Source organism: Bison bison, unplaced genomic scaffold, assembly GCF_000754665.1.
Source record: "Bison bison bison isolate TAMUID 2011002044 unplaced genomic scaffold, Bison_UMD1.0 scf7180017864531, whole genome shotgun sequence".
NCBI classification, from domain to species: Eukaryota; Metazoa; Chordata; class Mammalia; order Artiodactyla; family Bovidae; genus Bison; species Bison bison.
In genome coordinates, this window is record NW_011495081.1 from 21193 (window position 1) to 33276 (window position 12084).

A 12084-nucleotide genomic window follows, 5' to 3' on the forward strand; every position below is an offset into this window, starting at 1 on the left:
CTATGCCAAAGCCTTTGACTGTGTGGATCACAACAAACTGTGGAAAATTCTGAGAGATGGGAATACCAGGCCACCTGACTTGCCTCCTGAGAAATCTGTAAGCAGGTCAGGAAGCAACAGTTAGAACTGGACATGAAACAATAGACTGGTTCCAAATTGGGAAAGGAATACATCAAGGCTGTATATTGTCACCCTGCTTATTTAACTTGTATACAGAGTACATTATGTGAAATGCCAGACTGGATGATACACAAGCTGGAATCAAGATTGCTGGGAGAAATGTCAATAACCTCAGATATGCAGAAGATACCACCTTTATGGCAGAAAGCTAAGAAGAACTAAAGAACCTTTTGATGAAAGTAAAAGAAGAGAGTGAAAAGGCTGGCTAAAAACTCAACATTCAGAAAAATAAGATCATGACATCCGGTCCCATCACTCCATGGCAAATAGATGGGGAAACAATGGAAACAGTGGCAGACTTTATTTTTTGAGGCTCCAAAATCACTGAAGATGGTGACCACAGCCATGAAATTAAAAGATGCTTGCTCCTTGGAAGAAAAGCTCTGACCAACCTCGACAGCTTATTAAAAAGCAGAGACAAGGTCCCTCTAGTCAAAGCTGTGGTTTTTCTAGTAGTCATATATAGATGTGAAATTGGACTATAAAGAAAGCTAAGCACTGAAGAACTGATGCTTTTGAACTGTGTTGTTGGAGAAGACTCTTCAGAGTCCCTTGAACTGCAAAGAGATCCAACCTGTCAATCCTAAAGGTTGTCAGTCCTGAATATTCACTGGAAGGACTGATGCTGAAGCTGAATCTCTAATACTTTGGCCGACTGATGCTGAAGCTGAATCTCTAATACTTTGGCCACCTGATGCTAAGAACTGACTCATTGGAAAAGACCCTGATGCTGGGAAAGAGTGAAGGCAGGAGGAGAAGGGGAAGACAGAGGATGAGATGGTTGGATGGCATCACTGACTCGATGGACATGAGTTTGAGCCAGCTCTGTGAGTTGGTGATGGACAGGGAAGCCTGGCATGCTGCAGTCCATGGGGTCACAAAGAGTCAGACACGATTGAGCAACTGAACTGAACTGAACCATCATGATATATTTTGGTATACAAATTGTCTCAGATTTCGCCATTGGAGCAATTTCAGGCTGGTATCTATGCCCTTTTGACCTGTTCCCATCACTCTTTGAATATGTTTTACTTTTTGGCACAAGAAGATGTTCTTGACTCATCTTGTTCTTTCCCTGCTCCAGGCCTGATCTCCATGGAGCCTTGGTTTCTTTTATTGGAGAATGGAATTTAGAAACCAGATCCAAGTGCTGGATATGTGGTTACATATGTCTCTCCTCTATTAGACTGAGCTGTTTGCAGTCAGAAATAGGGTATCTTTTCATCTTTGAATGACAGATTCCTAGTCCAGTTACTGTCACACAGTCTGTGTTCAATAATTTGTGGTTGTTTAGTCGCTCAGTTGTGTCTGACTCTTTTGCGACCCTGTGGACTGTAGCTCACCAGGCTTCTCTGTGGGATTTCACAGGCAAGAATACTGGAGTGGGTTGCCAGTTACTTCTCCAGGAGATCTTCCTGACCCAGGAATAAAACCTGTGTCTCTTGCATCCCAGGCAGTTTCTTTACTGCTGAGTCACTCAGAATTCTCATTCAGTAAGTACTTGTTAGAAAATAAAGTGGCCAGTTATTTGGAACCCCTCTCTATGTTTTTGCTTGATCCACGGAATAGAACATAATGAATAAGTCATGGAGAATGTAGCTCTGAAGAAATATTGAAAGTCAATCTCCCTCATTATCAAAATAATTATTGTATATCTACAGTTTTCGACTTCCCTGGTGGCTCAGATTGGTAAAGCATCTGCCTGTATTGTGGGGACCTGGGTTCAATGCCTGAGTTGGAAAGATCCCCTGGAGAAATAAATGGCAACCCACTCCAGTACTCTTGCTTGGAAAATCCCATGGACAGAGGAGCCTGGTAGGCTACAGTCCACAGGGTCACAAAGAGTCGGACACGACTGAGTGACTTAACTTCATTTCACTTCACTTCACAGTTTTTCAGGTCCCACACTATAGCCTCAGCCTACTTAATTTGCCCTCTTTTACCTCTCTGTTTCATCTATCTTCAAATCTTTCCACATAGGCATCTTAATGCCACATCACAGAAGAAAAAATTGTTTTTCTGCCTTGCTCAAGTAATCTTTCTTTTTACTGATAAACAAAATCACAACATGCCTTTTTCCTAGGCTTCTTGGGGATAAGTACCAGGTCTCAGCTTACACACAGTATATTTCTATGATGCTTTAGCAGCGAGAAAATGCAAATATTATTTTTATTATACTCTTTGGAGTTTGGAGATTGAAAAAATTATTAAATATGGATAGAGATGAAAATTCCATATAGTAATCTTTTAAAATGAAAATTATAGAGAATGGGAAAGTACATTCTGTTATCTTTTTATTTAAAAATGAATAATCTTAGAAGACTCTTGAGAGTCCCTTGGACAGCAAGGAGATCAAGGCAGTCAATCCTAAAGGAAATCAACCCTGAATATTCATTTGAAGGACTGTGGCTGGAGCTGCAGCTCCAATACTTTGGTCACCTGATGCAAGAAACAACTCGTTGGAAAAGACCCTGATGCTGGGGAAAATTGAGGGCAAGAGGAGAATGGAGTGACAGAGGTTCAGATGGTTGGATGGCATCCCTGACTCAATGGACATGAGTTTGAGCAAACTCCGGGAGATAAGTAAAGTATAGAGAAGCCTGGGGTGCTGCAGGTCATGAGGTTGCAAAGAGTCAGGCATAACTTAGTAACTGAACAACAACAACAGTCTTTGAATATGTATAAAAAAAGGGTTATATGGATACTCCTAGCTCTAAGAAAACCTAGGAAATCAAGCTTTTATAGCTGGACATATAACCATCCTAATAAGATCAGTCTTTTATAAAGACAGAGGCAGGAGTAGATACTGAGTAGGCCACTACAGGCTCTGCCTCAGGTTTCTAGGGGAGAATAAAAATATATAGGATAGCCAGGCCATGGAAGCAGCCTAGATGTCCGTCAGCAGACGAATGGATAAGAGAGCTGTGGTACGTATACACAATGGAATATTACTCAGCTATTAAAAAGAATGCATTTGAATCAGTTCTAATGAGGTGGATGAAACTGGAGCCTATTATACAGAGTGAAGTAAGTCAGAAAGAAAAATACCAGTATATTAACACATATATATGGAATTTAGAAAGATGGTAACGATGACCCTATATGCGAGACTGCAAAAGAGACACAGAGGTAAAGAACAGACTTTTGGACTCTGGGTGAAGGCGAGGGTGGGATGATTTGAGAGAATAGCATTGTATCATGTATATTATCATATGTGAAATAGATCGCCAGTCCAGGTTTGATGCATGAGACAGGGTGCTCAGGGCTGGTACACAGGGATGACCCTGAGGGATGGGATGGGAGGGGGGTTCAGGATGGGAAACACATGTACACCCATGGCTGATTCATGTCAGTATATGGCAAAAACCACTACAATATTGTAAAGTAATTAGCCTCCAATTAAAACAAATAAATTTAAAAAATATATATAGGATAGAGATCTTTGTGAAGAAGAGAAAATTTATTTGGAAAATCCTCATTGTACTTCCAGGTTATAGGTTGTTATCCACCATTAGATATGTTTAACATGCTCTCTGAATCATCCATTTCTTTTGACTTCTCTATGCTAATAATTTGTAAATCTGTTAATTAAGCTCAGTTTTTTCTTCTAAGATTTAGATCCAAGTATCCAACTCCTGTTACAGATCTCTGCTTGGCTATCTAACTGACACCTCAAAGTCTGAACATACACAGAAATGAAATAAACATTTTCATCCCTTGTCTTTGTTTTCATATTATTATTTAACCCAATAAACAGTTTATGCACTCAACTGCCCAAGTCATAAACCAGGCCATCATAGATGTTCCCAACTTTTCAGTTCAATTCAGTTCAGTTCAGTCGCTCAGTCGTGTCTGACTCTTTGCGACCCCATGAATCACAGCACGCCAGGCCTCCCTGTCCATCACCAACTCCTGGAGTTCACTGAGACTCACATCCATCAAGTCAGTGATGCCATCCAGCCATCTCATCCTCTGTCGTCCCCTTCTCCTCCTGCCCCCAATCCCTCCCAGCATCAGAGTCTTTTCCAATGAGTCAACTCTTTGCATGAGGTGGCCAAAGTACTGGAGTTTCAGCTTCAGCATCATTCCTTCCAAAGAAATCCCAGGGCTGATCTTCAGAATGGACTGGTTGGATCTCCTTGTAGTCCAAGGGACTCTCAAGAGTCTTCTCCAACACCACAGTTCAAAAGCATCAATTCTTTGGCGCTCAGCCTTCTTCACAGTCCAACTCTCACATCCATACATGACCACAGGAATTTATACCATATCTTAAAGTTGTTCTAAACCTTATTATCTCCCTAATCTATCCATTTTTCTCCTTTCCCATTGATACTACCCTAATTCAGGCCCCCGTGTCTCACCTAGGTCACTACAATATCTTGTCAGTGGTCAGTTTTCCATTAGTCTCACCTCCTAATTCATTCTCTGTCTACCATGACAGGGACATCTTTCTAATACATGAGTGATTATATTGAGCTACTGCTGAAACTTTTATTGACTTTGCATTGTTCTTTACATAAAGTCCCAACTCCTTAACATGACTTGTAAAGCAGATTTGATCTCTGCTTACCTTCTAACTTCATTTTCCTTGCTCTTCTCTCCAATAAGTATGTCCTAGACAGCATTACTTTTTTCTAGTCCCCACAGTGTAAGCTATGCCAGTTACTCTCTTCCACCTTCTTTTAATAATGTTTGTTATTACTAATAATTCTTGTCCTACTAATACTTCTGTTATAAAATTAAACATTATATCCTCCAAAAAGTCTTTCTTTTTTTCTTTCAGTTTTATTGAGACATAAATTACATACAGCACTGTATAATTTTAAAGTGTATAACATAATGATTTGACTTACATACGTCATGAAATGATTGCCACAGTAGGTTTAGTGAACATCATCTCATAGAGATACAGTATATTAATGAAATTAAAATAATTTTTCCTTGTGATGAGAACTCTTAGAATTTACTCTTGTCAACTTTTATATGTAACATATAGCAGTGTTAATTACATCTCATGTTATACATTACATCCCTAATCCATGGAAATCTCTTTGATCTGCATAAGTTTAGATTAGGTGGCCTTCCTATGTGCTTGCAAAATGCTCTGTTCAGTCCCTGTCACAGAGATAAAATACTACATTTTAACTGCATGGTTGCTTATCCCTCTCCTCACCAGGTTGTAATTGCAGGGATTATGACTTTTCTATTCACTGTTAGAGCAGCATAGCTGCAATTACTGATTCAGGTGGGCAATCAGTCTCTGAAGTGAAGTGAAGTGAAAGTTGCTCAGTCGTGTTCGACTCTTTGCAACCCCATATACAGTCCATGGAATTCTCCAGGCCAGAATACTGGAATGGGTAGCCTTTCCCTTCTCCAGGGGATCTTCCCAACCCAGGGATCAAACCCAGGTCTTCCACAATGCAGGCAGATTCTTTACCAGCTGAGCCACAAGGCAAGCCCAAGAACACTAGAGTGGGTATCCTATCCCTTCTCCAGAAGATCTTCCCGACCCAAGAATTGAACCGGGTCTCCTGCATTGCAGGTGGATTCTTTACTTACTGAGCTATCAGGGAAGCCCAGGTATCAGTCTCTAATAGACTTTAATCTAATACTGTGTTTATTTATTTTTATTGTAAAATACATGGTAGAGGATACAACAAGTATAACATTTTCATCTTATCAAGAAATTCAGAGCTAGCTTTATACACATACGTTGTGTATCAGATACACGTTTTGCCCTCTCATTCATGTACGTGTGTACATCTGCCAGGTTTGAAAGCTAAGAGTAATGGAAGTCACTGTAAAGAAGCAACAGCCCCTTTTTTCTTTCTTTCCTCCCCCCCACCATTCTTTATTATGGGCATCTTTTATACTGTTCTCATGTAGTCCCCAAGCCTGCAACATGTGCAGTCCTTGACAACAACAAAAGCAGACACAACACTCCTCATTTATCTTACCTGTTGTTTTCAAGGCTGGGAGACCTGAGGTCATTCTCAACCAGGCCCACACCATCCCAGGCTGTATATTAAGCCTCTACGCATAACATTATCTCCCCAGGGACTAGTGCAATGCTCAATAGATATGGTTGGATTCTATGTAGTAAAACACAACTAGTAGGCAAGAATCATAGCAGGGCCTTATAAGAGAGTCCAAAATAGAAAGGGTGAAAGTGGAAAAATATATATCATGCAAATGCTAAGCAAAAGAAAATATGATATAGTATCAGACAAAATAGGCTTTAAGCGGGGAAAATATTTCTGTTGATAGAAAAGAATTACTTTGTAGTATTAAAAGTGTTCAATTTGGAAAATTATAATTTAATTTATAATTTAATTTAATTTATAATTTATGTACCTTTAATATATATTGGAGAAGGAAATGGCAATCTACTCCAGTACTATTGCCTGGAAAATCCCATGGACAGAGGACCCTGGTAGGCTACAGTCCATGGGGTCGCAAAGAGTCGGACATGACTGAGCGACTTCACTTTAATATATATAATACCTCAAAATATATAATGAAAAAATTGACTAAACTAGAAGAAAAACTAGAGAAATCTATAACCTTAGGTTACTTTAGTGCACAATTATCAGTACCTTATAGAAGATACAGAAGACCAACAATATGATTAAAAAATTTTGACCTATAGAGCAGATGTAAAATATTACACCCAACAATTGCAGAAACACTTTTTGTTCCACATTTACAGAAATTGACTATATACTTGTTCATACAGTAAGTCTTAACAAATTTCAGATGACTTAATCGGAGTATAATTTCTGACTATAAAGCAATTATATTAGAATTTAAGTAATATAATTTTAAATAACATGGATCAGAGAAATCCTAGAAATTGGAATTGAATTGAATCAATGGAAAACAGTTTGACACTTCTAGTAATTTTGATAATAATATGCCCTCTGATCCAGCAACTACATCCCTAGGTACATACTCTGGAGAAGTTTTTGTATGTGTGCAGTAGAATGTGTGAAACCAATACAATATTGTAAAGTTAAAAAATAAAATTAAATTTTAAAAATAAAGTTAAATAAATAAAAACAGAATTTAAAAAAAAAGAGAATGTTCATAACATTGAAAACTAGAAATAACCCAAAAATGTCCATCAGCATAGCAATGGGTAAATAAGTTGTGATATTTATTTGTGTGATGTCAAAAGTGATTGAACCATGGCAACATATAACTAGATCTTAAAAGACAAAAACAAATGTATGTAATGTTATTCTATTGTAAATTAAAATTAAAAATTTAAAAACCTATATTTAGGAGTGCATATTTAGGAGACCAGTTTAATTTAGTAAATATGTAAGGAAAAGGAAAATGTTTATTTAAAAAATCAGAGTGGTTTTCTCTAAGGAGTAGGGGAGAGAGTTGGACTGGGAAGAGACAACATATATCTTGACCTGAATGGTACCCATTTATTGGCTTTATAAATATTTGTTACGTTATACCTTTATATTCTATAAAGTTTTCTTGTATTTAATAATTCACACTCTTAAAAGCTAAATTTTCCCACTAGTTTCAGGTTTCCAGTTGGTAATACCTATCCAGTGCTCAGTATAGAAGAGAAAGAGGTTAGTTGTTGGAACCAAGTCTGAGAAGATGTGGGAACATATAGAATAAAGAACACAGGGGAGTGGACTAACCTCAGTCAAGAAAAAAATGGGCATCTCTTTCTTTGAAAACTAGGAATGGGAGAAAGAATACAGGGAGAGGATGCAGAAACACTTAGGAGGAGAGTTTAAAAGAGTCCAGATATATAAGACAGGAAGTAGAATCATTTGCTAAAAGTGAACCTAACAAAAAGGGAGGGATATCTAGGGAGTATGAAGCAGAAATACAGCATTTATTCAGGTTTCAGCAGATATTTAAAATTTCTCGTAACCATTCAGAGTTAAAATTAATGCGGGACTTCTGATATTGGTTATTCACAAGCAGGATCTTTCCTCAAAGGTTAGTATGACTCTTAATTATTTAATTATATTAACACATATGTTCTTTAAAATGTAATGAAAAATAATAAATGTTTACATTTAACTTGGAGGGCTGTTTTTGTAGGCAAAGTATACTTCCACTGCCAAAGAATGATGATCTTAAGAACTTCATTTTTCCTTTCTTCTTCAGGTCATGTATGGAATGTTGGTCTTCACTTTAGTGGTTCGATCTATTTATATTGTTACATGGTAAGTAGTTTGGATCAAAAGAGTATACTTAGGTGGTAAATCTATAGCCTAATTGAAATAACTCATAAAATCCAACTCCAGAAGGGATATTGATAGAAAACTTATAACCCAACATTTATTATGGTAGATTGCAAGGAATACTAATTCTTTAAGCAAGTTGTTAATAGGCATCATGTGAAAGCAAGACTTTTAAAATAAAAGAAATTTGAGGAAAGCTGTGTGTGATGGCCTCCTTTTGAGTATTTATAATGTACATGAGTATATTAAAGGACTTGAAAACTCCTACAGTAGAAAGGAAAATAATTGTTTTTATGTTTCTCAAACTACTGCAGACTATGTCTCAAGAAAGGCTGTCTGTGTCACAGAGAAACAGTGTTCCAGAAAAATCATTTAGGAAGTAGGCATAAACTTTATAGAGTTTGTGAAAAATAAAATATTTCATGTGAGTACCTGACACAGGGCCTCACCATATAGCAGGTGCTCAGTAGGTAAATAGTATATGATTTATGGGTTTGTTCCTTTTTTTTTCTCTTTTATTTAAACTTTTTATTTTGAGATAATTGTAGAAACAAATGCATTTGTAAGAAATTAAATAGAGATCATCTGTACTCTTTACCAATTTCTTCAAGTGACAATGTCTTGCAAAACTATTCTGCAATATCATAACAGGATTTGACGTTGACAGAGTCAAAATACAGAACAATTCTATCACCCTGTGTTGTCTTTCTGTAGGCACATCCACTTTTGCTCCTGCCCTATCCCCTCACTAGCTATCTTTAACCCCTAGCAACCACTAATCTGCCCTTCATTTCTCTAATTTTTTCATTTTAAGAGTGTTATATAAATGGAATCATACAGTATATATAACCAGTGGGACTGACCTTTTGCATTCAGCGTAATTCACTGGAGATTGATACAAGTGATTGAATATATCAGTAGTTTGTCCCTTTTTATTGTGGATAATATTTCATGATATGGGTGTACCACAGGTTAATCATTCACCTGTTGAATGACATCTGAATTTATAGTTTTTTATTTCTAGTTTCTTACTGTTACAAATAAGTCTGCTATGAAAATTTGTTTACAGATAAGTTTTCATTTCTCTGGAATAAATGCCCAGAATGCAATTACTTGGTTGTATGATAGTTGTATATTTAGTTCTTTTTAAACCTGCCAGACTGTTTTCCAGAGTGGCTGTTCGGTTTTGCATTCCCACCAGCACTGTATGTGTGAGGCATTCTCTCTGCATCCTTGCCGACATTTGGTATTGTCACTATTTTTAATTTTAGCCATTCTTATAGATAAGTACTGATATCTTATTGTGGTTTTAAGTCTCATTTCCCTAATGGGTATTGATGTTGAACATATTTTCATGTGCCTACTTGCCATCTCTATGTCCTTTTTGGTGAAATGTCTGTTCCTGTCTTTGTCTATTTTCTAATGAGATTGTTTCTCTCTTTTTCCAGTTGAGTTTTGAGCGTTCTTTGTATATTGTAGATACTAATCCTTCCTCAAATATGTGGCTCACAAATATTTTCTCACAATCTATACTAGTCTTTCCATGGTCTTCACGTGGTCTTTCACAGAGCAAAAGTTTTTAATTTTTATGAAGTCAGTTTATCAGTTTTCCTTTTATATATCACACTTGGGTGTCCAGTCTAAGGACTCTATGCCTAACCCTAGGTTTTCCCTTGTTTTTTTACTAAAAGTTTTGTATAGTTTTACATTTTACATGGAACTTTATTTTGAGTTAATTTTTATATAAGGGTAAGGATTAGCTTGAGGTCCATTTTTTAGCCTTTAGATATCCAACTACTCCAAGACCACTGGTTGAAATGGCCATTTTTTCAATGAATTGCTTTTGCACCTTCCTCAAAAATTATTTGAATATATTTATGTGGATGTATTTCTGAGTTTTAGAATTCTATTCTACTGATTTTGGTGTCTATTCTTCTACCAATCCTATACTCTATTGATTACTGTACCTGTAGAATAACTCTTCAAATCATATAGATTGATCCCTCTCACTTTGCTTTCAAATTGTTTGTGCTATTTGGATTTCTTTGCCTTTCATACAAGTTTTAGAATAATGTCTATATTTAAAATCTTGTTGGGATTTTGATAGGAATTGCACATTGCATTGAACCATCATATCTATTTATGAAGAATTGACATCTTTACTATGTTGAGTCTTCCAGTCTATGAACACTATGTGTCTTATGTGTCTCTTCATTTATTTGGATAATCTTTGATTTCTTCCATCAGCATTTTGGAGTTTTGATATTTTTTTTTTAAACAATGGTATTGTATTTTTAAATTTTGCTGTCCAAACATTTATTATGTATAAACATAGCATATTAATAATAGTACCAGAGAGATCAAGATGACAGAATAGAAGGACATGGAGCTCACCTTCTCCCACAGATACATCTCACAGAACAGTTCTCATAATGACTACGGAACACTGCAAAAGATCTCATACAACGAAAGCTGCAAGAAAGTTCACCATGTAACTGTGTAAAACAAAAGGAAAAAAAAAATACAGAATTGGGCTTTGACCTACACCCTGGGAGGGAACTATGAAACAGGAAAGATTCCCTCATCCTGGGAATGCCCTTCCTCAGCTGGGAGATCAGTCAGGACAGAAAGGGAGCATCGGAGCTTCAAAGGAGTGTACAGCAATTGGCTTGTGGCAGGCAAAACAGAGAGAGACCAGTACAGAAGATCTGACCACCATGCTGCACCCCCTAGCCTGAGACATGCATCCGCTGTTACATGTAGGGGCTGAGTGCTGAAATTCGGGCTTCAGCAGACAAACCTGGGGAGAGGACTGGACTGGGGTTGGCTATATGGAGACAGCCTGAAGAAGCTGGAGTGTGGCCCAGGCCACAACTGGGAGTATGTACAAGATGGAGCCCATGTCCACCATAGAAGCCCCATTGTTAATGCACACACAAACAGAGGGGAGGGACCCTGCCATAGAAAACTTTTTTTCCTCTTTGTTCACAGCAGGCACAGTTCCCCCTCTATGAGCTCTAGGAGCTTGCAAGCCCTGGCAGTTGGCCATGCACTGAGGCAGGGCTAAAATCTGGGCTTGCAGCTTTGTGACTGATGGATTTACAACACTGGTGCCTTTGTAAGTTCAGTGCCTGCTGGACATCTCAGTGGATTACTTGTGCTCCTGAGCCTGGAGTGGGTCCAGATTTAGTGGCTGTTGGCTTTGCGGGCATGTAAATGCACACGTGGGCCAGGGTCTACACGGATTCCGTAGCTCCCATGGCAGTTCCAGGGGAGCATTATGGCAAGTCCCAGTGTCTGACTTTGGCAGATCTGGGCCAGTGGCTTTTGAGCACAGCAGCTGAGGGACATTCATACTGATTGCCTGCATTCCCATGACTGAAGCAGGGCCGAGGGTAGTGCCAACAATGAAGTACTTTGTGAGCCCACACAATGGTGGCAGATGACACCAGAGTCACATTCTGGTGGACAGCTCCTGTGGAGGAATACTCAGTGGTTCCTCTCCCAGCAGAAGCACGCCAGTTCCATGTACCCGACACTGAGTTTTGAATTGGATCTGGAGGTTTCTATTGGACTTCCCTGGTGGCTCAGATGGTAAAGTGTCTGTCCACAATGTCAGAGACCTGGGTTCGATCCCTGGGTTGGGAAGATTCCCTGGAGAAGGAAATGGCAACCCACTCCAGTA

At 38.2% G+C, this 12084-nt stretch overlaps 1 protein-coding gene across 1 annotated transcript in view; it reads left to right on the forward strand.

Moving 5' to 3' along the window:
- The window catches only part of ACER3 (alkaline ceramidase 3), a 62234-nt gene that overhangs the window by 13796 nt on the left and 36354 nt on the right, over positions 1 to 12084 (forward strand). Inside the window, exon 4 of the mRNA XM_010831771.1 lies at positions 8323 to 8381. Coding sequence (XP_010830073.1) covers positions 8323 to 8381 — 59 coding nt within the window. The remainder of the gene's footprint in view (positions 1 to 8322; positions 8382 to 12084) is intronic.